The 27,532-nt window shown below is 43.5% G+C and overlaps 2 protein-coding genes across 2 annotated transcripts in view; one reads left to right on the forward strand and one right to left on the reverse strand.

Moving 5' to 3' along the window:
* The first annotated feature begins 13,147 nt into the window (after nt 1-13,147).
* The window catches only part of top3b (DNA topoisomerase III beta), a 34,169-nt gene continuing 19,784 nt past the window's right edge, over nt 13,148-27,532 (forward strand). Inside the window, 7 exon segments of the mRNA NM_001173932.1 lie at nt 13,148-13,387; nt 16,505-16,636; nt 16,759-16,865; nt 17,010-17,084; nt 18,673-18,869; nt 23,627-23,783; nt 24,828-24,941. Coding sequence (NP_001167403.1) covers nt 13,318-13,387; nt 16,505-16,636; nt 16,759-16,865; nt 17,010-17,084; nt 18,673-18,869; nt 23,627-23,783; nt 24,828-24,941 — 852 coding nt within the window. The 5' untranslated portion in view covers nt 13,148-13,317.
* LOC123730396 (uncharacterized) lies at nt 13,581-15,863 on the reverse strand. The gene is made up of 3 exons (XM_045706846.2): nt 15,217-15,863; nt 14,373-14,548; nt 13,581-14,118 (listed from the first exon to the last, which is right to left on the reverse strand). The coding sequence occupies exons 1-3, from the start codon at nt 15,835-15,837 to the stop codon at nt 13,878-13,880; spliced, it is 1,038 nt and encodes a 345-aa protein (XP_045562802.1). The 5' UTR covers nt 15,838-15,863; the 3' UTR covers nt 13,581-13,877.

The following is a 27,532-nucleotide window of genomic DNA, read 5'->3' on the forward strand; positions in this document are numbered from 1 at the left end:
TGTCACTGGGCAGCTGTCGGCTGGGTTTCCCATTGTAATCCGTGATAGTTTGCAAGCCCTGCCACATCCGACAAGCATCAAAGCCAGTGTAGTAGGATTCCATCTTAGTCACGTATTGATGCTTTGCCTGTTTGATGGTTGGTCGGATGGCGCAGAGGAGTATTTGTGTGCATATGCAGTGCATTCGGAAAGTATTCAGACCCCTTGACTTATTCCACATTTTATTACGTTACAGCCTTATTCTAAAATGGATTAAAAAAATAAATAATCGTCAGCAATCTATACACAATACCCCATAATGACATCACAATACCCCATAATGACATCACAATACCCCATAATGACATCACAATACCCCATAATGATAATGACATCACAAAACCCCACAATGACAAAGTGAAAACAGATTTATAGACATTTTTTGCAAATGTATTAAAAATAATAAACAGAATAAATAGGTATTCAGACCCTTTGCTATGAGACTCAAAATTTAACTCAGGTGCGTCCTGTTTCCATTGTTCATCCTTGAGATGTTTCTACAACGTGATTGGCGTCCACCTGTGGTAAATTAAATTGATTGGACATGATTTGGAAAGGCACACACCTGTCTATATAAGGTTCCACAGTTGACAGTGCATGTCAGAGCACAAACCAAGCCATGAGGTCGAAGGAATTGTCCGTAGAGCTCCTGTTTTTGCTTTTTCATTATGGGGTATTGTGATGTCATTATGGGCTATTGTGTGTAGATTGATGAGGAGGAAAAAAAACTATTTAATATATTATAGAATAAGGCTGTAATGTAACAAAATGTGGAAAAAGTCAAGGAGTGTGAATAATTTCAGAAGACACTGTATGTGTTTTCTCTGTACCAACATAAAATGACAATATGCTGTTAGAACCTCTGAATGATTAATGTTCATACACGTGGTTATCACAATGACGGTATGAATCTATAACTGCTAGGAATCTCACCTCAAATTAGAGCCAACCAGAGGAAGGATGTGGGTACCGGCAGCGTCCATGAACGGATCTGGCACGGCGAGGAAGAAACGGGAGCAAACACGTCACCATGGCAACCCTAGCTGCTACAGACATGCTGGCTCACATGGTAACGGAATTGGACAGGAGAACAGTGTAACCTAATGTTCCACAGAGTCCCCGATCTATTCACCCAACCAACCAACGTGTCAGAAAACAGATGTTCACACCATGCCAGGGTCAGAAAGTGTGTTACAGAATCAAACAAATAGCATTCAGTCTCACTGACTCCATCTTTCAGTCTCACTGACTCCATCTTTCAGTCTCACTGACTCCATCTTTCAGTCTCACTGACTCCATCTTTCAGTCTCACTGACTCCATCATTCAGTCTCACTGACTCCATCATTTAGTCTCACTGACTCCATCATTTAGTCTCACTGACTCCATCTTTCAGTCTCACTGACTCCATCATTCAGTCTCACTGACTCCATCATTCAGCCTCACTGACTCCATCTTTCAGTCTCACTGACTCCATCATTCAGTTCACTGACTCCATCATTCAGTTCACTGACTCCATCATTCAGTCTCACTGACTCCATCATTCAGTCTCACTGACTCCATCTTTCAGTCTCACTGACTCCATCATTCAGTCTCACTGACTCCATCATTCAGTCTCACTGACTCCATCATTCAGTCTCACTGACTCCATCTTTCAGTCTCACTGACTCCATCGTTCAGTCTCACTGACTCCATCGTTCAGTCTCACTGACTCCATCTTTCAGTCTCACTGACTCCATCTTTCAGTCTCACTGACTCCATCATTCAGTCTCACTGACTCCATCATTTAGTCTCACTGACTCCATCATTTAGTCTCACTGACTCCATCTTTCAGTCTCACTGACTCCATCATTCAGTCTCACTGACTCCATCATTCAGTCTCACTGACTCCATCTTTCAGTCTCACTGACTCCATCATTCAGTTCACTGACTCCATCATTCAGTTCACTGACTCCATCATTCAGTCTCACTGACTCCATCATTCAGTCTCACTGACTCCATCTTTCAGTCTCACTGACTCCATCATTCAGTCTCACTGACTCCATCTTTCAGTCTCACTGACTCCATCATTCAGTTCACTGACTCCATCATTCAGTCTCACTGACTCCATCATTCAGTCTCACTGACTCCATCTTTCAGTCTCACTGACTCCATCATTCAGTTCACTGACTCCATCATTCAGTTCACTGACTCCATCATTCAGTCTCACTGACTCCATCATTCAGTCTCACTGACTCCATCATTCAGTCTCACTGACTCCATCATTCAGTCTCACTGACTCCATCTTTCAGTCTCACTGACTCAATCTTTCAGTCTCACTGACTCCATCATTCACTCTTTACCTCCTTTCCCACTTCCTCTCTCTCTCCTTCCATCTCAAATTCAAATCAAATGTTATTTGTCACATGCGCCGAACACAACAGTTGAAGACCTTACAGTGAAATGCTGAATACAACAGGTGTAGTAGACCTTACAGTGAAATGCTGAATACAACAGGTGTAGTAGACCTCACAGTGAAATGCTGAATACAACAGGTGTAGACCTTACAGTGAAATGCTGAATACAACAGGTGTAGTAGACCTCACAGTGAAATGCTGAATACAACAGGTGTAGTAGACCTTACAGTGAAATGCTGAATACAACAGGTGTAGTAGACCTCACAGTGAAATGCTGAATACAACAGGTGTAGTAGACCTCACAGTGAAATGCTGAATACAACAGGTGTAGTAGACCTCACAGTGAAATGCTGAATACAACAGGTGTAGTAGACCTCACAGTGACATGCTGAATACAACAGGTGTAGTAGACTTCACAGTGAAATGCTGAATACAACAGGTGTAGTAGACCTCACAGTGAAATGCTGAATACAACAGGTGTAGTAGACCTCACAGTGAAATGCTGAATACAACAGGTGTAGTAGACCTCACAGTGAAATGCTGAATACAACAGGTGTAGTAGACCTTACAGTGAAATGCTGAATACAACAGGTGTAGTAGACCTCACAGTGAAATGCTGAATACAACAGGTGTAATAGACCTTACAGTGAAATGCTGAATACAACAGGTGTAGTAGACCTTACAGTGAAATGCTGAATACAACAGGTGTAGTAGACCTTACAGTGAAATGCTGAATACAACAGGTGTAATAGACCTTACAGTGAAATGCTGAATACAACAGGTGTAGAACTTACAGTGAAATGCTGAATACAACAGGTGTAGTAGACCTTACAGTGAAATGCTGAATACAACAGGTGTAGTAGACCTTACAGTGAAATGCTGAATACAACAGGTGTAGTAGACCTTACAGTGAAATGCTGAATACAACAGGTGTAGTAGACCTCACAGTGAAATGCTGAATACAACAGGTGTAGTAGACCTTACAGTGAAACGCTGAATATAACAGGTGTAGACCTTACAGTGAAATGCTGAATACAACAGGTGTAGTAGACATTACAGTGAAATGCTGAATACAACAGGTGTAGTAGACATTACAGTGAAACGCTGAATACAACAGGTGTAGTAGACCTTACAGTGAAATGCTTACTTACAAGCCCTTAACCAACAATGCAGGTTTAAGAAAAATATGAGTTAAGAAAAATATTTACTAAATAAACTAAAGTAAAAAATAACAATAACGAGTCTATACAGGGGGTACCGCTACCGAGTCGATGTGCAGGGATTCCTTATATTTATTTAACCAGGATAGTCCACTCAGTAACACTGCAAATAAAACAATACAAAAATGAATCGTGTATGTGTGTGATCCTATTGAGATCAATCAGGGAATCATTGGGAATCATTGGGAATCATTGGGAACATTGTCGGGTGGTTCCACACTGAGGGCCGTTTAAATGGTGACTCATACATTCTCTGACCAGCTGTGGTACACACCCCATCCCCTACACTGACACCAACACACACACATGCACATACAAACACTAATTTACATAGACTGTACACTTCAACGTGAGGCTGTGTGTTTTATAAATATGCATCATTATGAAATGTTGTACACATATGATAGTTATCTTCAGATGTTACCTTCAGAGGTTACCTTCAGAGGTTACCTTCAGATGTTACCTTCAGATGTTACCTTCAGATGTTACATTCAGATGTTACTTTCAGATGTTACCTTCAGATGTTACCTTCAGATGTTACCTTCAGATGTTACATTCAGATGTTACTTTCAGATGTTACCTTCAGATGTTACCTTCAGATGTTATCTTCAGATGTTATCTTCAGATGTTACCTCTAGATGTTACCTTTAGATGTTATCTTCAGATGTTACCTTCAGATGTTACCTTCAGATGTTACCTTCAGATGTTATCTTCAGATGTTATCTTCAGATGTTACCTCTAGATGTTACCTTCAGATGTTATCTTTAGATGTTACCTTCAGACGTTATCTTTAGATGTTACCTTCAGATGTTACCTTCAGATGTTACCTCTAGATGTTACCTTCAGATGTTATCTTTAGATGTTACCTTCAGATGTTACTTTCAGATGTTACCTCTAGATGTTACCTTCAGATGTTACCTTCAGATGTTACTTTCAGATGTTACCTCTAGATGTTACCTTCAGATGTTACCTTCAGATGTTACTTTCAGATGTTACCTCTTGATGTTACCTTCAGATGTTACCTTCAGATGTTACTTTCAGATGTTACCTCTAGATGTTACCTTCAGATGTTATCTTTAGATGTTACCTTCAGATGTTACCTCTAGATATTACCTTGAGATGTTACCTTCAGATGTTACCTTCAGATGTTACCTTCAGATGTTACCTTCAAATGTCACCTTTAGATGTTAACTTCAGATGTTACCTTCAGATGTTACTTTCAGATGTTACCTCTTGATGTTACCTTCAGATGTTACCTTCAGATGTTACTTTCAGATGTTACCTTGAGATGTTACCTTCAGATGTTACCTTCAGATGTTACCTTCAGATGTTACCTTCAGAGGTTACCTTCAAATGTCACCTTTAGATGTTAACTTCAGATGTTACCTTCAGATGTCACCTTTAGATATTTCCTTCAGATGTTACTTTCAGATGTTACCTTGAGATGTTACCTTCAGATGTTACCTTCAGATGTTACCTTCAGATGTTACCTTCAGAGGTTACCTTCAAATGTCACCTTTAGATGTTAACTTCAGATGTTACCTTCAGATGTCACCTTTAGATATTACCTTCAGAGGTTACCTTCAGATGTTACCTTCAGATGTTACATTCAGATGTTACTTTCAGATGTTACCTTCAGATGTTACCTTCAGATGTTACCTTCAGATGTTATCTTCAGATGTTACATTCAGATGTTACTTTCAGATGTTACCTTCAGATGTTACCTTCAGATGTTACCTTCAGATGTTATCTTTAGATGTTACCTTCAGATGTTACCTTCAGATGTTACCTTCAGATGTTATCTTCAGATGTTATCTTCAGATGTTACCTCTAGATGTTATCTTTAGATGTTACCTTCAGATGTTACCTTCAGATGTTATCTTTAGATGTTACCTTCAGATGTTATCTTTAGATGTTACCTTCAGATGTTACCTTTAGATATTACCTTCAGATGTTACTTTCAGATGTTACCTTGAGATGTTACCTTCAGATGTTACCTTCAGATGTTACCTTCAGATGTTATCTTTAGATGTTACCTTCAGATGTTACCTTCAGATGTTACCTTCAGATGTTACCTTCAGACGTTATCTTTAGATGTTACCTTCAGATGTTATCTTTAGATGTTACCTTCAGATGTTACCTCTAGATGTTACCTTCAGATGTTACCTTCAGATGTTACTTTCAGATGTTACCTCTAGATGTTACCTTCAGATGTTACCTTCAGATGTTACTTTCAGATGTTACCTCTAGATGTTACCTTCAGATGTTACCTTCAGATGTTACCTTCAGATGTTACCTTCAGATGTTACTTTCAGATGTTACCTCTTGTTGTTACCTTCAGATGTTACCTTCAGATGTTACCTTCAGATGTTACTTTCAGATGTTACCTCTAGATGTTACCTTCAGATGTTATCTTTAGATGTTACCTTCAGATGTTACCTCTAGATATTACCTTGAGATGTTACCTTCAGATGTTACCTTCAGATGTTACCTTCAGATGTTACCTTCAGAGGTTACCTTCAAATGTCACCTTTAGATGTTAACTTCAGATGTTACCTTCAGATGTCACCTTTAGATATTACCTTCAGATGTTACTTTCAGATGTTACCTTGAGATGTTACCTTCAGATGTTACCTTCAGATGTTACCTTCAGATGTTACCTTCAGAGGTTACCTTCAAATGTCACCTTTAGATGTTAACTTCAGATGTTACCTTCAGATGTCACCTTTAGATATTACCTTCAGATGTTACTTTCAGATGTTACCTTGAGATGTTACCTTCAGATGTTACCTTCAGATGTTACCTTCAGAGGTTACCTTCAAATGTCACCTTTAGATGTTAACTTCAGATGTTACCTTCAGATGTCACCTTTAGATATTACCTTCAGATGTTACTTTCAGATGTTACCTTCAGATGTTACCTTCAGCCTGATTCTCAATGTAAGACACTACAGTGGGTTACTACAGCCATTGGAGAGGCCAGAGTCCCTTTAGTTGTGTATTTCTAGGCTACGTCATCCACCTATAATAGCAGCACATTATGAGCTGTGCAAAACTGACCGCTAATGCATTTGCATACATATGCATCTGTTAGAGGGCGTGGAGACACTTAGTCAACAGTCAGGGAAGCAGGGGATGCGTCCCAGATAGAGGGCACACCCTCTATCACCCTGCAAAAAGATCCAGCTACCCCCCCTCCCACCCCATCACCCTACAAAAATATCCAGCTACCCCCCCTCGAACCCCATCACCCTACAAAAAGATCCAGCTACCCCCCCTCCACCCCATCACCCTACAAAAAGATCCAGTCACCCCCCCTTTCCCCAGTCACCCCCTCCCACCCCTCAACCCCCATATCCACCACTTCTCATCCCAAATGCCCCCCCAACTCTCCACCTTCTCCCCTGTGACCCCTCCACCCCCAACTCTCCACCTTCTCCCCTGTGACCCCTCCACCCCCAACTCTCCACCTTCTCCCCTGTGACCCCTCCACCCCCAACTCTCCACCTTCTCCCCTGTGACCACTCCACCCCCAACTCTCCACCTTCTCCCCTGTGACCCCTCCACCCCCAACACTCCACCTTCTCCCCTGTGACCCCTCCACCCCCAACACTCAGGACTGAAGTGTCACAAAGCAGGAAGAGGGGAAACAGTTGACATCATATGGTTAACTGCCAGTAATACCGTTTTATTTCTCTAAAATAAACAGCGTATTAAAATACATGAACAGTAAAATGAAGATGTTTATTTAGGCTTTTTTGTTGCTGTTGATTAGACCTTGCGAAGCCTCTTGAAACCGAGGTACCCATTAGGAGTTAGTAATTTCATAGAATCTCTATGGGGACACCACTGTCAGTCATTTGAGCATCTGCTTGTTCCATGGTGAGGAGTAGAATCAGAATGAAGAGCATCAAAACATTTGTGATAGCCTCTTCTGCCATCTACTGGCCATAAGAGAAAATAGCACCCTGAATTACAGTGCATTCGGAAAGTATTCAGACCCCTTGACTTTTTACACATTTTGTTACGTTGCAGCCTTATTCTAAAATGTATTCAATTGAAAAAAACGAATTAATCAATTTTAGAATAAGGTTGTAACGTAACAAAATGTGGAAAAGGTCAAGGGGTCTGAATACTTTCAGAAGGCACTGTATCTCCCTTATTTTCTTCAACAGATGCTCAAGAAAGTAAGGGGGCGTTGCCAGTAGTGACTGATAAAACAGCCTTTAAGAGGTTAATTAAGTGGTCCTTAATGTGGTTTGAACTTTTCTACTCTCTACTTTACGGCTCTCCACATTAGTGACACAGAATAGAATATGTTTCCAACCATTTCCTGGTCGGCCTACATTCTAAATCATTTGCATTTTTCATTCATTTCAATCATTCATTCATCCACTAAACCCACCCATCCATTCAGCCATCATTCCTGATATATTCAAACCTGACTATCGCTGTAGTCTCGTTTATAATGCACCACTAAATGTCCATCACAATAGATGCCACTTATCCTCTAGCCCCCTGGTCTCTCGGGGTCCGTCTGCCGGTAAACTGCTGTAACGTATTATGCTGTTAGTCTGCTAGAAGCTACCTCTGGATGATTGTAATTTTGGTCTTTTAATCATTACCCACCGGGCACAGACATCAATTCAACGTCTATTACACCTTGGTTCAATGTTATTTCAACCAGTGTGCACCCTGTGGGTAGTCTATGTTATTTGTGTGTGTGTGTGTGAGTGTGTGTGTGTGTGTGTGTGTGTGTGTGTGTGTGTGTGTGTGTGTTGTTGAGAAGATGTTTCATGTTTCCAAATGCAGTACCTGGTTCGAATCCAGGCGGCATCACATCCGGCCGTGATTGGGAGGCCCATGGGGCCGCTTACAATTGGCCCAGCGTCGTTTGGGTTAGGCCGTCATTATAAATAAGAATTTGTTCTTAACTGACTTGCCAATTACATAAAGGTTGCGTTTAAAAAGATATTAATGATAATTGTTAAACTCAGCGGAGAACGTTCTCGCTCTCTATTCAGCGCCTCTCTTATCTTGAGCGTTTTTTTTGTTGTTGTTTGAAAATGCATCCAATCCCCTTGATCCTATACATAACTAGACCAATCGTATGCTTCAATGTTGTCACGAGCGGAATGAACAGTTTAAGGAGTGAGTCAAACGCAGGAGACTGAGGTCCGTTGGAACAATCTTAATTTAATAAATCCACGGGTAAGTTTCACATACGGCTGGGAGCATAAGAGTCAGAAAAATTGACAAAAAGAAGCTCAGTTCGAAAGGCAGATGGGGCGCAGCCCGGCAACCCTAATGCCTAGATAATATAAGTGACACCACACGTAACAACGAACAATCCCGCACAAAATCCTAGCTAAACACAGACAGACTAAATAACCCCCCCCACTAATGACAAAACACAAAACAAGTGCAAACAAAAACCAGACATAAATAATAGACACTGAAACACAGATCGGTGGCAGCTAGTAGGCCGGCGACGACGACCGCCGAGCGCCGCTCGACCGAGGAGAGGCGCCCCCTTCTGTGGATGTTGTGACAAATGTGACGTGGTTCACAGTGCTGTAGCAAGCCAGGAACGTCTCAAAACATACCTACAAATAACCCCCGTTAACTCATCAGTAGGAAAGATTTGTTTTTCTTTTGGTCCATTCAACAACAATACGAGCCTTACTACAACAGGACGTTGTATCTTTACCTTATGTCATGCCTTATTACAACAGGACGTTGTATCTTTACCTTATGTCATGCCTTATTACAACAGGACGTTGTATCTTTACCTTATGTCATGCCTTATTACAACAGGACGTTGTATCTTTACCTTATGTCATGCCTTATTACAACAGGACGTTGTATCTTTACCTTATGTCATGCCTTATTACAACAGGACGTTGTATCTTTACCTTATGTCATGCCTTACTGCAAGTATTCCCAAACTGGGGTACGTGCAATGCTGTCAGGGGTATGCCAAATAAAAATGTGATTCACATTTAAAAAATGTAAATAAATTTAACTTTGGGGAAAATTTCACATTTTCAAACAGTCCATTTATATTTTCCAACCGGGCTATACATTTGGGTGAGGTTTTTTTCTCGCCTGAGGAGCCTCGTTTTACTTCCAAAAATAAAATGAAACCATTTAGTGTTCAGAGAAATAACAAAACAATGTCAAATATAGGTAGCTTAGTCAAATAATTAACATCAAATCACGTTAACCGTTACTCTCTCACGGAAATTCCACTAACGGTTCGTATGTAGCCAAACGTAGCTGCTGCTCATTCCATTTGCTGAAAAATTGATAAATGGTTAAAAAAAAGTAAGGCCCGCATCCATAGAGACATATACCAGCTCTACTGGTAGTACTGCTACTACCAGCAGTACTTCACCTGCACCTTTCGACGACACAAGTTGTTCTGCTTCCACAAGCACATCCAAGGCTAGCATCAGTAATTCTACATTTGTTGTTAGCCTAACTAGCATTGACACTGACAGTTGTGCATCCTTACTCGGGACAGCACCGAACAACAGACAGGGACGTTGGACCATGGAATAGGCGCAAATATGATGAGAACTACGTTGATTTGGGGTTCACTTATATTGGGAGTAGTGCCTTTCCTCAGCCACAGTGTGTTATATGTGCAAAACTATTACCTCACAACTCCATGTTACCTTCACTCTTGTGCAAACATTTAGAAACAAAACGTGCCAATTTGAAAAATAAGCCACGGGAGTTTTTGGAGAATTAAGACGACTTTCGAGTAGTAAGACGTGTATAAAAGCAACAGATACCATTAATAAGAAGGGGCTAGAAGTGTCTTATATGGTGAGCTACCAAGTGGCTAGGACAGGCAAGCTCCATACTATTGTGGAGGACTTAATTCTTCCTGCTGCCACGGATATGACTGGGGAAATGCTGAGGAAAAGGCCCCAAAAACTATATAGACAATGCCTTCATCAAACAACACTGTTTCACGACGTATCAGTGACATGGCAATCAATCAATCATATTTATTTATATAGCCCTTCTTACATCAGCTGATGTCTCAATGTGCTGTACAGAAACCCAGACTAAAACCCCAAACAGCAAGCAATGCAGGTGTAGAAGCACGGTGGCTAGGAAAAACTCCCTAGAAAGGCCAAAACCTAGGAAGAAACCTAGAGAGGAACCAGGCTATGAGGGGTGGCCAGTCCTCTTCTGGCTGTGCCGGGTGGAGATTATAGCAGAACATGGCCAAGATGTTCAAATGTTCATAGATGACCAGCAGGGTCAAATAATAATAATCACAGTGGTTGTCGAGGGTGCAACAGGTCAGCACCTCAGGAGTAAATGTCAGTTGGCTTTTCATAGCTGATCATTCAGAGTATCTCTACCATTGTTAACACCATGCCCAGAACGGACGCGCGTGTGCGTCATCGTGCGCAAATTGATTTTGGCCCTCCACACGAAACGCGATAACGACACGCAGGTTGAAATATCAAACCAAACTCTGAACCAATTGTATTAATTTTGGCACAGGTCGAAAATCATTAAACATTTATGGCAATTTAGCTAGCTAGCTTGCAGTTGCTAGCTAATTTCTCCTATTTAGCTGGCTTGCTGTTGGTAGCTAATTTTCCCTGGGATATAATTGAGTTGTTATTTTACCTGAAATGCACAAGGTCCTCTACTCCCACAATTAATCCACACATAAAAATGGTCAACCGAATCGTTTCTAGTCACCTCTCCTTCTTCCAGGCTTTTTCTTCTTCGGACTTTATATGGTGATTGGCATCTAAACTTTCATAGTATTACCACGACTGACGACTACCTCAGTTCATCTTTCAATCCCCCACATGGTGATAACCAATGAGGAGATGGTATCTGCTTCTATAAACCAATGAGAAGATGGGAAAGGCAGGACTTGCACCGCGTTCAGTGTCACAAATATAATTTATTTCTATTTGAGCGCTTGGCAACACAGACGCTCGTTGGCGGATGTATGTGTACATTTATTTTGCAATGCGACACGCGACGCGAGCGGTGTGGTCAGCATGTTAGACACAGGTGCCCTTTGCAACCACGTACCTATGTGAGAGTGGATTCTCGGCCCTCACTGGCATGAAAACTAAATACAGGCACAGACTGTGTGTGGAAAATGATTTAAGACTGAGACTCTCTCCAATACAACCCAACATTGCAGAGTTATGTGCATCTTTTCAAGCACACCCTTCTCATTAACCTGCGGTGAGTTATTCACCATTTTCTATAAACAAATAAGGTTTTATATGTAAGATGGTTAAATAAAGAGCAAAATTATTGATTATTATTATATTATTATTATTTGTGCCCTGGTCCTATAAGAGCTCTTTGTCACTTCCCACGAGCCGGGTTGTGACAAAAACTCACACTCATTCTTATGTTTAATAAATGTATCGTATAGAGTGTGTGTGGCAGGCTTACAATAATGGCAAAAAACAACATTTGAGAGTACGCTGACCCTGGTGCTAGAGGGGGTACACAGCTGGAGGTCGAATGTTTGACGGGGGACGGGACTATAAACATTTTGGGAACCACTGCCTTATTGGAATGGTTTAATTGATAATATCTGTTGAAAAAAGTTAAGATGTTTCCACACACATACCTACTTATTAACACAATTAAGGAAATGTATTTTGAAATTATTCAGAAATATTATCCTGCCAACCACTACATGAAGAAGTTTAAAAAATAAATACATTCAAATTGTATCTTTGTAATGACCACCCAGAAACAGTGTTGCATCTTTTTTTGGCATTATATTAATGTAAAGAATAGGTGCAAGACATCAGTAGATTTATAATTGAACACATTTCTGAAGACTTCACACTATTATGGAGAGATGTGCTGCTTGGATTCTTTACTTAGAAATAAGTTGAAAATTGTATGTAATTAATTTCATAATTTTTGGGGGTCAATGTCATATTCACAAATGTACATTTACAAACAAAACACCACATTTTCTTACCTTACAAAAAATACATGTAACTATATTTTAAGACAATTAAATACTTGACCAACAAAAAAGCTGTCAGATGTATAAATGCGTGCATGCCCCTTAAGGGCCTCGTGTAATGTGATAATGTACTCTCTAGCCCAATTGTCCTTTGTATATTCTTTAAATATACGTGTGTTCCCCTATGTACCTTTGTATTAATTTGTTGTTAATAATAATAATTACAAAAAATATACACATAAAAGACAATGATAGAGGTTACGCTCATGATGTTAAATTGCAGTCACAGATGCGCCGACTTCAAAACGTTTTGGAGCACAGTTGAAAAGTTAACGCACTGACTATACAACGGACTCATTAGAAAAATAAAAGCAGTACTTTTCAAAGCGTGAGAGCTTACAGCTCTGAAGACCCGTACCAAGCCGATAAGCAATTTACCTATATGTCGTTTCTACTTCCGGTTAGGTTACACTTTCAACCGGAAGAGCATCTAGAAACTGTCATGGCGGCGTTGTTTCTTTTGTGCTAGCCACTAACTTGACAATTAGCTTTTTCGTGGCACTTATGCTTCTTAGAACTTATAATCACATCTAAATATAATTTTGTTATTTACATTTTGTAAATAGCAGCTATTTGTTGTCAGTCGGCTAGCTAACTTAGTGTCGCTGTGCTGTTTCCAGTCATGAAGACAGTTTTGATGGTAGCGGAGAAGCCGTCGTTGGCTCAGTCAATTGCCAAAATCCTATCTAAAGGTAAGTCATCTCTAATGTTTACTATGTGAAAGCAACTAGCTAGCTTCCTTATTGTAAACACCTAGCAAGCCAGGAATCAACAACTATGTACCAGGGAAAATCCAGCAGCAGTATTAGTTAGTTATCGTTCACCTTGTGAGTAACTCCTTATCTAATATGTTTAACTCCATGTAAAACAACAGAGAAACACGTGTTTTTGATGCTGTAAAATGAGTTTATTTACTGTTTTAAGCTTTTAGCAGATGATAAGGGAACAATTGATTTCCTCTTGACCAATGACCAATACATTTTCGATGTCATTGTGGCAAACGACTAACATGACAGTTGGAACTTATACTGAGTGATGTCAACAATAACAACAACAATAATAATAATAATAATAATAATCTTTACCCTTCTGTCAAAAAAAGAAAATACATTCAAAACACACATTCAATCTAATTTATAGCCTCAACATTTATAGCCAAAGTAAATAAATACTTGTAATATTTTAGAATCGATCAGTTAGAAATCCGCTTTGTCTGGAAGTGGCGCATATACAGGCTATATTGATGGGCTCGAACTCCAGGGAGAAGGAGGCACAGCGGGGGTTTTTCCTCAGCACGGGCATCCTGAGGGTGATGGGAATGGTCTCTAACCTGAGGGTGCTGTCTATACCCGTACAGGAGTGGCTTTCAAGGCAGTTGGCTTCATAAAGGACCGGTGGCACCCGGTTCAAGTCAATTTTTTCCCTGGAAGGAGGAAGAGAACACAAGATTGTCAGACTCGGAACCAAGCCACAATTGAAGGAAGAGAAGAAGAAAAAATGACCTTGAAAGGAAGAAAAAAATATCCTAGAAAGGAAACATGCATTGCACACAGTCTCAGAAGCCTAGTATCCAAGGCTGCAATGGTGATTAGCACTCATAAGTGTGTGTCTGTACATGCATTTTAATAGTCTAGTACATTCTTCCAATCAATCCATCCGTCCAGTAAAGGTACTCACACGTAGTTCCAGGCGGCTACACTGCGTTCGTTAAGGCGGTTGGGCAGGCTGACTAGCTGTGCGTGGTACTCCTGCAGGCTGCTAGTGCAGAAGCTCTCGTCTACACACTGGCCCCCCAGGGGCACACACAGGCACTGACGCATGGCCAGAAACCACAGGAGTAGCAGACGCAGGTGCTGCATAGGAAAACACACACAGGGAGAAAACACAGAGTTTTAAGTATCAATGTTGAGTTGGAGCTGAACACAGAAAACACAACACAAGGGGGTTGAATATCATTGTTAAACCCAGGGATATACTGTCTCTGGTTTAATGATATAATGTCCTGTCATTAGGCTACTGGCAGCTGAAGCTGAGTGTATATAAAACACCAGGAAGTAAACGTCACATCTGTGCAACTAAAGACAACAACTAGCCTTAGCTTAAATTACATGTATTTTTTTACCAGCTCTTTAAACTGTTAAATGAAAATTTGTCCAAATTGCATAACATTCCTAGCTACATTCAACTGTTGTACCATAAAACCATTCTTAAAGAAAACTCAAACGAACAATTAATTTGACGGTTTGACCTTCCATAAAAATAAAATCCTCAGCCAATCACTCAGTAGCACAGTAGCTCATACTCTGCTATAAGAATGAGCCTAATAGCATCAACAAAGGAGGAAAATTCTAATTCAAAGCACATAGTCTGTCTTTACATTATGTCCCACAGCATAATAATAGCCAATGACAATCAAGAGCAGTCATAGTGAAAGTTAGCTCTAGTCCCTGATCATACATCACCTGGAGAGTACCACTGGCTAGTTACAGCTTCTGTTGTTATGGATCTCTTTGTATCTCACCTGGAGCTGTTGCATGTTGAGTTCTGGAGTGAGTTCTGGCTTCCGGTTCTGGAGTCTGTTTCTGTCTCTGCTGTGAGTTTCTGTAGCTCTCTGTCTCTGCTGTGCTGTGGGTTTCTGTAGCTCTCTGTCTCTGCTGTGCTGTGGGTTTCTGTAGCTCTCTGTCTCTGCTGTGCTGTGGGTTTCTGTAGCTCTCTGTCTCTGCTGTGCTGTGGGTTTCTGTAGCTCTCTGTCTCTGCTGTGCTGTGGGTTTCTGTAGCTCTCTGTCTCTGCTGTGCTGTGGGTTTCTGTAGCTCTCTGTCTCTGCTGTGCTGTGGGTTTCTGTAGCTCTCTGTCTCTGCTGTGCTGTGGGTTTCTGTAGCTCTCTGTCTCTGCTGTGCTGTGGGTTTCTGTAGCTCTCTGTCTCTGCTGTGCTGTGGGTTTCTGTAGCTCTCTGTCTCTGCTGTGCTGTGGGTTTCTGTAGCTCTCTGTCTCTGCTGTGCTGTGAGTTTCTGTAGCTCTCTGTCTCTGCTGTGCTGTGGGTTTCTGTAGCTCTCTGTTTCTGCTGTGCTGTGGGTTTCTGTAGCTCTCTCTTGGCTGCTGCTGCTCTTGGTACCCTTTGGTTCGTTCAGAGCTGATGTCCATCGTCTCGTACCAGGGATGTATTTATGCACCTGGGATTGTAAGGGTGGTGGGGGTCAGCGTCACAGCTAGAGAGGGGTAGAAAGGGGGGGGGGGTCACTCAGTCACTGGCTTCTTGTGTCTCTCATTACCATGGTCTTTACCATGCATGTACCTCCATTAGCGTTCAGCCTTGAGAGAGGCATGTCATTAACTTTACTTCGTCACGACGTAGCGTTTAGCTCAGGTAGTATGAGCCCCATGACAGGGTCAGGGCATTGGAGTTTCCGCTACGGTTTAGCCTTGATGTACTTTGAAATCCTTTTTTATAAGAGTTGAATCATGCTATTAGGTTCTGTTTTTTTGTTGTGTAAAATAACCTCCCGAAATAGTTTGAATCTGTATTTTCAATAAGTCGTGACATTTCTACAAAAAATATTTGATTAGTTTGACGAAGGGAAGTCATTCAGGTAGCTTTTCCATTTCACGTCTTGTCACATGTCACCAGATGGTTCCTCAAAAGGTCTTTTAACAAGGGTGGTCTCGGATAGTTGGGGAGAGTTACCACCTTCCAAGTCCCACTATTTCCTCATTCTAATGAATAGAAGGATGGATTTTATATGTTTCCGCTGTTGGTTCTTTTCATCAAATGGTTCAGGTTTAACTCCTATTGTTTCTCTTCTTAACCCAGGCAGCTGCTCCAGTCGTAAAGGTCTGAACGGAGCATGTTCGGTCCACGAGTACATGGGCACCTTCTCAGGCCAGAGCGTGCGCTTTAAGATGACGTCGGTGTGTGGGCACGTGATGAGTCTGGATTTCATAGGTAGGTCTTTTATTTAATTTTTTTGATTTTTAGGCTAAATACTACTTTTTTTTGTTGACTGGATTCAATTCTGTGTCGCAAATCTTGGTGGGATAAGTTCTGTCCCCCTCTCCTCTCTCCAGGGAAGTATAATAACTGGGACAAGGTGGATCCAGCTGAACTCTTCACTAAAGCCCCTACTGAGAAGAAGGAGGCCAACCCCAAACTCAACATGGTCAAGTTCCTACAGGTTCGTCTGTGTCTCTAGTCACATCTGAAGGGTCATTTTCCTGTCAATCGTTCATGGAGCTGTTCCAGCCCCCCTCTATATCAGTTGATTGGTCTCCTTTGTAAAAAAATAAATACAAATAATTCTGTCACTATCTTTCTCCAGGTTGAAGGCAAGGGATGTGACTACGTGGTTTTGTGGTTGGACTGCGACAAAGAGGGAGAGAACATCTGCTTTGAGGTAATCCCAATTCAACGTTACGTTCTCACTACAGCAGGGTCTTCCGAGTGGCTCAGCGGTCTGAGGCACTGCAGTGCTAGAAGCGTCACTACAGATCCGGGTTCGATCCCAGGCTGTGTCATAGCCTGCCGCAACCGGGAGACCCATGAGTCGACGCAAAATTGGCCCAGCGTCGTTCGGGTTAGGGGAGGGTTTTGTCGGCTGGGATGTCCTTGTCCCATCGTGCTCTAGCAACTCCTTGTGGCGAGCCGGGTGCATGCACGCTGACACGGTCGCCAGTTGTACATTGTTTCCTCTGACACATTGGTGCGGCTGCCTTCCGGGTGAAGCGAGCAGTGTGGCTTGGCATGGCTCTCGACCTTCGCCTCTCCCGAGTCCGTAGGGGAGTTGCAGCGATGGGACAAGACTGTAACTACCAATTAGATATCATGAAATTGGGGAGAAAAGGCATAGAAATGTATAAAAACATATTCTCACTACAGCCACTGCTGGTCTTACCCCACCCTCTCCACTGCTGGTCTTAACCCACCCTCTCCACTGCTGGTCTTAACCCACCCTCTCCACTGCTGGTCTTAACCCACCCTCTCCACTGCTGGTCTTACCCCACCCTCTCCACTGCTGGTCTTACCCCACCCTCTCCACTGCTGGTCTTACCCCACCCTCTCCACTGCTGGTCTTACCCCACCCTCTCCTTGCTGCTGGTCTTACCCCACCCTCTCCTTGCTGCTGGTCTTACCCCACCCTCTCCACTGCTGGTCTTACCCCACCCTCTCCTTGCTGCTGGTCTTACCCCACCCTCTACACTGCTGGTCTTACCCCACCCTCTCCTTGCTGCTGGTCATACCCCACCCTCTACACTGCTGGTCATACCCCACCCTCTACACTGCTGGTCTTACCCCACCCTCTCCTTGCTGCTGGTCTTACCCCACCCTCTACACTGCTGGTCTTACCCCACCCTCTCCACTGCTGGTCTTACCCCACCCTTTCCTTGCTGCTGGTCTTACCCCACCCTCTACACTGCTGGTCTTACCCCACCCTCTCCACTGCTGGTCTTACCCCACCCTCTACACTGCTGGTCTTACCCCACCCTCTCCTTGCTGCTGGTCTTACCCCACCCTCTACACTGCTGGTCTTACCCCACCCTCTCCACTGCTGGTCTTACCCCACCCTCTCCACTGCTGGTCTTACCCCACCCTCTCCTTGCTGCTGGTCTTACCCCACCCTCTCCTTGCTGCTGGTCTTACCCCACCCTCTCCTTGCTGCTGGTCTTACCCCACCCTCTACACTGCTGGTCTTACCCCACCCTCTCCTTGCTGCTGGTCATACCCCACCCTCTACACTGCTGGTCTTACCCCACCCTCTACACTGCTGGTCTTACCCCACCCTCTCCACTGCTGGTCTTACCCCACCCTCTCCTTGCTGCTGGTCTTACCCCACCCTCTACACTGCTGGTCTTACCCCACCCTCTCCTTGCTGCTGGTCTTACCCCACCCTCTCCTTGCTGCTGGTCTTACCCCTCTCTCTAGGTTGGAAAGTGTTTTATTAATGCTTATTCATAAAGGTTATTAGAAAGTTGTTACTTTCCCAGGTCCTGGACGCCATTGAGCCGGTGATGAACCGTCCGTACGGCAGTGAACGGACCGTCTACCGAGCCAAGTTCAGCTCCATCACCGACACGGACATCTGGGCGGCCATGAACAAGCTGGGAGAGCCCAACCGTAACGAGGCTCTGTCCGTAGACGCCCGGCAGGAGCTGGACCTGCGCATTGGCTGTGCCTTCACCCGGTACACTACACGACCCTACAACACTGCCCTACACTACACTGCCCTACAACACACCCCACTGCCCTACACTGCCCTACACTACACGACCCTACAACACACCCCACTGCCCTACACTACACGACCCTACAACACACCCCACTGCCCTACACTACACGACCCTACAACACACACCACTGCCCTACACTACACGACCCTACAACACACCCCACTGCCCTACACTACACGACCCTACAACACCCCCCACTGCCCTACACTACACGACCCTACAACACACCCCACTGCCCTACACTGCCCTACACTACACGACCCTACAACACACCCCACTGCCCTACACTACACGGCCCTACAACACACCCCACTGCCCTACACTACACGACCCTACAACACACCCCACTGCCCTACACTACACGACCCTACAACACCCCCCACTGCCCTACACTACACGACCCTACAACACACCCCACTGCCCTACACTACACGACCCTACAACACACCCCACTGCCCTACACTACACGACCCTACAACACACCCCACTGCCCTACACTACACGACCTACAACACACCCCACTGCCCTTCACTACACGACCCTACAACACACCCCACTGCCCTACGCTACACGACCCTACAACACCCCCCACTGCCCTACACTACACGACCCTACAACACACCCCACTGCCCTACACTACACGACCCTACAACACCCCCCACTGCCCTACACTACACGACCTACAACACACCCCACTGCCCTACACTACACGACCCTACAACACACCCCACTGCCCTTCACTACACGACCCTACAACACACCCCACTGCCCTACACTACACGACCCTACAACACCCCCCACTGCCCTACACTACACGACCCTACAACACACCCCACTGCCCTACACTACACGACCCTACAACACACCCCACTGCCCTACACTGCCCTACACTACACGACCCTACAACACACCCCACTGCCCTACACTACACGACCCTGCAACACACCCCACTGCCCTACACTACACGACCCTGCAACACACCCCACTGCCCTACACTACACGACCCTACAACACACCCCACTGCCCTACACTACACGACCCTACAACACTGCCCTACACTACACGACCCTACAACACACCCCACTGCCCTACACTACACGACCCTACAACACACCCCACTGCCCTACACTACACGACCCTACAACACACCCCACTGCCCTACACTACACGACCCTACAACACACCCCACTGCCCTACACTACACGACCCTACAACACACCCCACTGCCCTACACTACACGACCCTACAACACACCCCATTCCAACACGACATATATACAGAGAGAGTTGGCCTTCACCTGGTACACTACACGACCCTGCAACACAACCCACTGCCCTACACTACACGACCCTGCAACACACCCCACTGCCCTACACAACCCTACACTACACGACCCTACACTACCCTACATAACCCAACCCTACACAACCCAACCCTACACAGCCCTACACAACCCAACCCTACACACAAATACACAACCCTACACTACCCTACACAACACAACCCTACACTACCCTACACAACTCAACCCTACCATACCCTAGACTGCCCTACCATACCCTAGACTCCACTATCTTACCCTAGACTCCACCGCCTTACCCTAGACTCCACCGCCTTACCCTAGACTCCACCGCCTTACCCTAGACTCCACCGCCTTACCCTGGACTCCACCGCCTTACCCTGGACTCCACCGCCTTACCCTGGACTCCACCGCCTTACCCTGGACTCCACCGCCTTACCCTGGACTCCACCGCCTTACCCTGGACTCCACCGCCTTACCCTAGACTCCACCGCCTTACCCTGGACTCCACCGCCTTACCCTGGACTCCACCGCCTTACCCTAGACTCCACCGCCTTACCCTGGACTCCACCGCCTTACCCTGGACTCCACCGCCTTACCCTGGACTCCACCGCCTTACCCTAGACTGTACTGCTCTACCCTAGACTATACTACCCCTAGACTATACTACCCTCGACCCATCTACACTACCCTACACTATACTACACTACTCTACACTACACCAGTCTTCCCTCTAGTCTTCCCCCAGGACTGCCGAGCAAAAGACATATCAGCCCACGCTGAGGAGCACAAGATTGAACTTCACTCAACGTTCTAGAGTTTCCCCCCGTTAGTTATTAACACTATCAACGTTCTAGAGTTTCCCCCCGTTAGTTATTAACACTATCAACGTTCTAGAGTTTCCCCCCGTTAGTTATTAACACTATCAACGTTCTAGAGTTTCCCCCCGTTAGTTATTAACACTATCAACGTTCTAGAGTTTCCCCCGTTAGTTATTAACACTATCAACGTTCTAGAGTTTCCCCCCGTTAGTTTTTAACACTATCAACGTTCTAGAGTTTCCCCCGTTAGTTATTAACACTATCAACGTTCTAGAGTTTCCCCCCGTTAGTTATTAACACTATCAACGTTCTAGAGTTTCCCCCCGTTAGTTATTAACACTATCAACGTTCTAGAGTTTCCCCCCGTTAGTTATTAACACTATCAACGTTCTAGAGTTTCCCCCGTTAGTTATTAACACTATCAACGTTCTAGAGTTTCCCCCCGTTAGTTATTAACACTATCAACGTTCTAGAGTTTCCCCCCGTTAGTTATTAACGTTCTAGAGTTTCCCCCCGTTAGTTATTAACACTATCAACATTCTAGAGTTTCCCCCCGTTAGTTATTAACACTATCAACGTTCTAGAGTTTCCCCCCGTTAGTTATTAACACTATCAACGTTCTAGTTTCCCCCCGTTAGTTATTAACACTATCAACGTTCTAGAGTTTCCCCCCGTTAGTTATTAACACTATCAACGTTCTAGAGTTTCCCCCCGTTAGTTATTAACACTATCAACGTTCTAGAGTTTCCCCCCGTTAGTTATTAACACTATCAACGTTCTAGAGTTTCCCCCCGTTAGTTATTAACACTATCAACGTTCTAGAGTTTCCCCCCGTTAGTTATTAACACTATCAACGTTCTAGAGTTTCCCCCCGTTAGTTATTAACACTATCAACGTTCTAGAGTTTCCCCCCGTTAGTTATTAACACTATCAACGTTCTAGAGTTTCCCCCCGTTAGTTATTAACACTATCAACGTTCTAGAGTTTCCCCCCGTTAGTTATTAACACTATCAACGTTCTAGAGTTTCCCCCCGTTAGTTATTAACACTATCAACGTTCTAGAGTTTCCCCCGTTAGTTATTAACACTATCAACGTTCTAGAGTTTCCCCCCGTTAGTTATTAACACTATCAACGTTCTAGAGTTTCCCCCCGTTAGTTATTAACACTATCAACGTTCTAGAGTTTCCCCCCGTTAGTTATTAACACTATCAACGTTCTAGAGTTTCCCCCCGTTAGTTATTAACACTATCAACGTTCTAGAGTTCCCCCCGTTAGTTATTAACACTATCAACGTTCTAGAGTTTCCCCCCGTTAGTTATTAACACTATCAACGTTCTAGAGTTTCCCCCCGTTAGTTATTAACACTATCAACGTTCTAGAGTTTCCCCCGTTAGTTATTAACACTATCAACGTTCTAGAGTTTCCCCCCGTTAGTTATTAACACTATCAACGTTCTAGAGTTTCCCCCCGTTAGTTATTAACACTATCAACGTTCTAGAGTTTCCCCCCGTTAGTTATTAACACTATCAACGTTCTAGAGTTTCCCCCCGTTAGTTATTAACACTATCAACGTTCTAGAGTTTCCCCCCGTTAGTTATTAACACTATCAACGTTCTAGAGTTTCCCCCCGTTAGTTATTAACACTATCAACGTTCTAGAGTTTCCCCCCGTTAGTTATTAACACTATCAACGTTCTAGAGTTTCCCCCCGTTAGTTATTAACACTATCAACGTTCTAGAGTTTCCCCCGTTAGTTATTAACACTATCAACGTTCTAGAGTTTCCCCCCGTTAGTTATTAACACTATCAACGTTCTAGAGTTTCCCCCCGTTAGTTATTAACACTATCAACGTTCTAGAGTTTCCCCCCGTTAGTTATTAACACTATCAACGTTCTAGAGTTTCCCCCCGTTAGTTATTAACACTATCAACGTTCTAGAGTTCCCCCCGTTAGTTATTAACACTATCAACGTTCTAGAGTTTCCCCCCGTTAGTTATTAACACTATCAACGTTCTAGAGTTTCCCCCCGTTAGTTAACACTATCAACGTTCTAGAGTTTCCCCCCGTTAGTTAACACTATCAACGTTCTAGAGTTTCCCCCCGTTAGTTATTAACACTATCAACGTTCTAGAGTTTCCCCCCGTTAGTTATTAACACTATCAACGTTCTAGAGTTTCCCCCCGTTAGTTATTAACACTATCAACGTTTTCCTCTGCTATGGGATCTGTGATCGAATCAATGCGGTATTAGACACTTTCAATACAAAGTACCGAAACAAAACCAACTATGTAAGACTTAGTATGCAAAACAAATTTGCTCAATACTGGAACAAATGTGTGGAAGCATTGCACTACAATATCCTAACCTACCCTACTCAACACTACCCTAACCTACCCTACAAACAACATGGTAGATGCTCATTAGACTGGCTTTCACCTGGTCTGTTATTTCAGATCAGTGCAACGAAGGAGAGGATTTTTTTGAGAAAGAGCCACAGAGTTTGACTGATTTTAATTCAGCCAATGTTGAGTTTATTGTGTCAACTGTGCTGATGCCAGTGGTGCTGTCCTGTTGTTGGAATGTGTTCCAGGTTCCAGACCAAGTACTTCCAGGGTAAATACGGTAACCTGGACTCATCCCTGATCTCCTTTGGGCCATGTCAGACCCCTACACTGGGCTTCTGTGTGGAGCGCCACGACAAGATCCAGTCCTTCAAACCAGAGACCTACTGGGTCATACAGGCTAAGGTGAGTCCCCAAGCCTAAACCTAGCCTTGAAAGGATACATTGGTATTTTGGCAATGAGGCCCTTTATCTACTCGTGGATACCATTTCTATGTAAAAAATCCTGAAGTATTCCTTTAAGGCTAACCTTGACCTTAACCTCGTCCCTAACCTCGACCCTAACCTTGACCTTAACCTCGTCCCTAACCTCGACCCTAACCTCGACCCTAACCTCGACCCTAACCTCGACCCTAACCTCGACCCTAACCTCGACCCTAACCTTGACCCTAACCTTGAACCTAACCTCGTCCCTAACCTCGACCCTAACCTCGTCCCTAACCTCGACCCTAACCTCGACCCTAACCTCGACCCTAACCTTGACCCTAACCTTGACCCTAACCTCGTCCCTAACCTCGACCCTAACCTCGACCCTAACCTCGACCCTAACCTCGACCTTAACCTCGTCCCTAACCTCGTCCCTAACCTCGTCCCTAACCTTGAACCTAACCTCGTCCCTAACCTCGTCCCTAACCTCGACCCTAACCTCGACCTTAACCTCGACCCTAACCTCGACCCTAACCTCGACCCTAACCTCGTCCCTAACCTCGTCCCTAACCTCGACCCTAACCTCGACCCTAACCTCGTCCCTAACCTCGTCCCTAACCTTGACCCTAGACCTAGACCCAGTCCCTCAAACCAGATACCTACTGTGTGTTACAGCAGTGTAGGCTGGTGGGTGGAGATATAGGAGGATGTGCTCATTGTAATGGCTGGAATGGAATAAATTGAAAGGTTTTAAACCCATCAAACATATGGAAAGCATGTTTGACTCCGTTCCATTTATTCCATTTCAGCCGTTACAATGAGCCCATCCTCCTTGAGCTCCTCCCACCAGCCTCCACTGTCATACAGGCTAAGGCGAGCTCCCGCAAAAAAGCCTGTCAGAGGGTTTCATGTGAGAATGGGGTTTATATCCTGAGCCTTCTCCCTCAACAACACCCAAAGATGACCAAACAGGTGCTCAAAGAGCCATTAGTCTAACATAATAAATGTAATGTTGTTCTGTAGGTTTTCAAAGGGAAAGAGTCTCCTCTGACTCTGGACTGGGACAGGGTGAGGGTCTTCGACAGAGAGGTGGGACAGATGTTTGTCAACATGACTAAGACCTCCAGGGAGGCCAAGGTAAGACCTGTCTCTCTGCCTGTCTTTTTTTTCTCTGTCTTTCTTGTCTCTCTCTCTCTTTCTTGTCTCTGTTTGGTCGTAAGTAGCCTATCAAACTTGCTTACTGCCTGGTACTCAGCTCTCTGTCACTCTAATCACTCTGACATCAATGCAAATGTAATCGAAAATCTAATCAAACACTTCATTAGAGCCCATGAGTTCATGTTGTGCAACATTTCTATAGGATATGCAATTGCGTGAGAAAACATAGTGATGGCCTCTACTAAAAATAGGGGAATCCCATAAGCTTTTTATAGGCTAGGCCTACTATTTATTGGCATTCCTAATATTAAGCTCATTGTTTGTCTTTACAACAGGAGTATAGCCTAGCTAGCTGGCATGAAAATGAACCAGGAGAAAAGCGTCCTCCATTCGCTATATAAGTGCATAGATGACACGTCTATTTTTTCCCATGCCCCTATTTCGAGACAGGTGCATGATAATGGTCCTTTCTAAATCAAAACTAATTTCACACATATATTAATTTGTATATGTAAAGACAAGATTAAATTAAGAATAGTCTGATGGGTGACAATATAAGCCTATCACTTTTGGATGATGTATTATAACTTGTGAATGATGCCCAGCATGTGCCTTTTTTTGCAAATTTTTCAAATCCTAGTCGCACACCTCATGTAGTCTAGCCCATAGGCCTATATGTTTTGATAAGGTTTCTGACACAACTAAAGTGGCCAAATAACTAATCTGTTTTATAACTGGTGTAGAGCCTAACTGGCATACATAGGCTGCGCATGAGCTTCAAGTTTGGGGAAGAAAATGTTCACCATAAAAATTCACCTTTTTAATAACACATTATTACATGAATAATCCCATTTGCATTCGCACTTTCGAGAACAGTGTTTTCCAGCTAATTGATTGCATTTTGGAACATTTGTGCTTATAGCTTACTTACTGCCTGCCGTGTGTGCATTGCCAGTCTTATAACATTTTAAGCTAAATGTTCTGATCTGTTGCATCAGCCTCATTGCTTTTAAAAGTTTATTTTTGTTGATGCGAATGGTTGTATTAATTTGGGATCTATTGCATCCCACAACTGTCCCAGAGTATGTTTGGAATATTTATTTATTGTACAGACAGACATAGATGGACAAGTTGACCAAAAGGACACTTTTGGCCAAGTTGTCCAATAGCATAGGTCAATTTTTGTATTATGGGGGATAGTGGATTTGCATAGGCTGGTGCATTTCCTGTTTGTTAGACCTACTCATCTTATTGGCTGACGAAAAGTAAATTTGGACAGTTCTAACATCTTCTATATGCGCCTCAGAATTCGATAAGAGAGACGAGCGCACTTGTGTCCCTGATGTGTCTGTCTTCATTCACTTGTAGCCTACTTCTTAGCTGTAATGCCTGTCAGATGAACCTGATAACGTGACAGGCATTGGCTACGTCTGAGCAAGTCATGTGAATGAGAGGTGCTTCGGAGCAGGGCAGCCGGGAGAAGGGAACTATCATTATTATATTTAGCCCAGGGGCACAAAGGCAACTTTGGCCGCAAAAGTATATATATTTTTTTGGTGGCATTGCAGCCACACAAAGGGGTTTGCAGCTGGGAAATTCGAGGCCTGGTGATAATATTATCAAGTGCTTGTCAAATTGTGAATGAGAGACTGATGAAGTGTGTGCAGCTTGAGACTTTAAAAAAATCATCATTAGAGTCCCATCATACAGCCTTAGAATGTATTAAAAATCAAATATATATAGGCCAACGTTTGTTTCACAACTAAAGTTGAATAAATAACTCTAAATTAAGTATTTAGTAGCAACTGTTTCTTTGTTAAACGCTCAATACAGAATAGCTGCGTGTGCGCACTCCCTCAAATTGTTTGGAGAAAATATCCTTTCTATTTTATTCAGCTATGTTAAATTGTGTTCTTCATACTATAAAATAATGAAGAATAATGCCATGGAATTCTAAGCCAATCTTGTCTGCTAAATGAACTAGTGTAGCCCACAGCCATATGACATAGCCAGATCAGGACCTAACATAAGGACAACTCAGAGTATGATATTATGTTTTTCTGAAATAGACTACATTTTCTTCATATCGTGTCTCTTTAGACCTGTCTAAAATAAATAATGGATTTATTGTGAAGGTGTAGACTATATTACATGGATTTATTAGACTTTTTCAAATGTAGATGTTCCAAAGGTCTATATCAGTGGCTTGTAGGCTATATGTGGAAGCCAGGAGATGCTAAAAAGGTTTATGTTAATTAACGGTCAGTTACAATGAGACCGGCAGTTATTTGCTTGACAATCACCGACTGACAACATTTCATGACCGTCACTGCCCTACTCTCTCCTTCCTCTCTCTGATGTAACACAGGTACTTAGTAAAGACCCTTGAGGTTAAACTCCTCTTTTGTAAGGGTGACTTGGCCAGAGGCCACAACTTAAGAAGCCACTTCATCCACACTCAATGGTGTGTGTTTACACAGGCAGCCAAATTCTGATCTTTGGTCCAATTCTGGGCAAAATATCTGATATGATTCGTCAAAAGATCAGAATTGGGCTGCCTGTGTAAACGC

This window comes from Salmo salar, chromosome 24 (assembly GCF_965601325.2).
Source record: "Salmo salar chromosome 24, fSalSal1, whole genome shotgun sequence".
In the NCBI taxonomy this organism is placed as follows: domain Eukaryota; kingdom Metazoa; phylum Chordata; class Actinopteri; order Salmoniformes; family Salmonidae; genus Salmo; species Salmo salar.

Coding starts and splice junctions, on each gene's coding strand:
- LOC123730396 (XM_045706846.2), bottom strand. CDS start 15,837: ATGGACATCAGCTCTGAACGAACCAAAGGGTACCAAGAGCAGCAGCAG. Junction 14,549..15,216: donor TCAACATGCAACAGCTCCAG/GTGAGATACAAA, acceptor TTTCCTATGCAG/CACCTGCGTCTGCTACTCCT. Junction 14,119..14,372: donor GTAGCCGCCTGGAACTACGT/GTGAGTACCTTT, acceptor TCCTCCTTCCAG/GGAAAAAATTGACTTGAACC.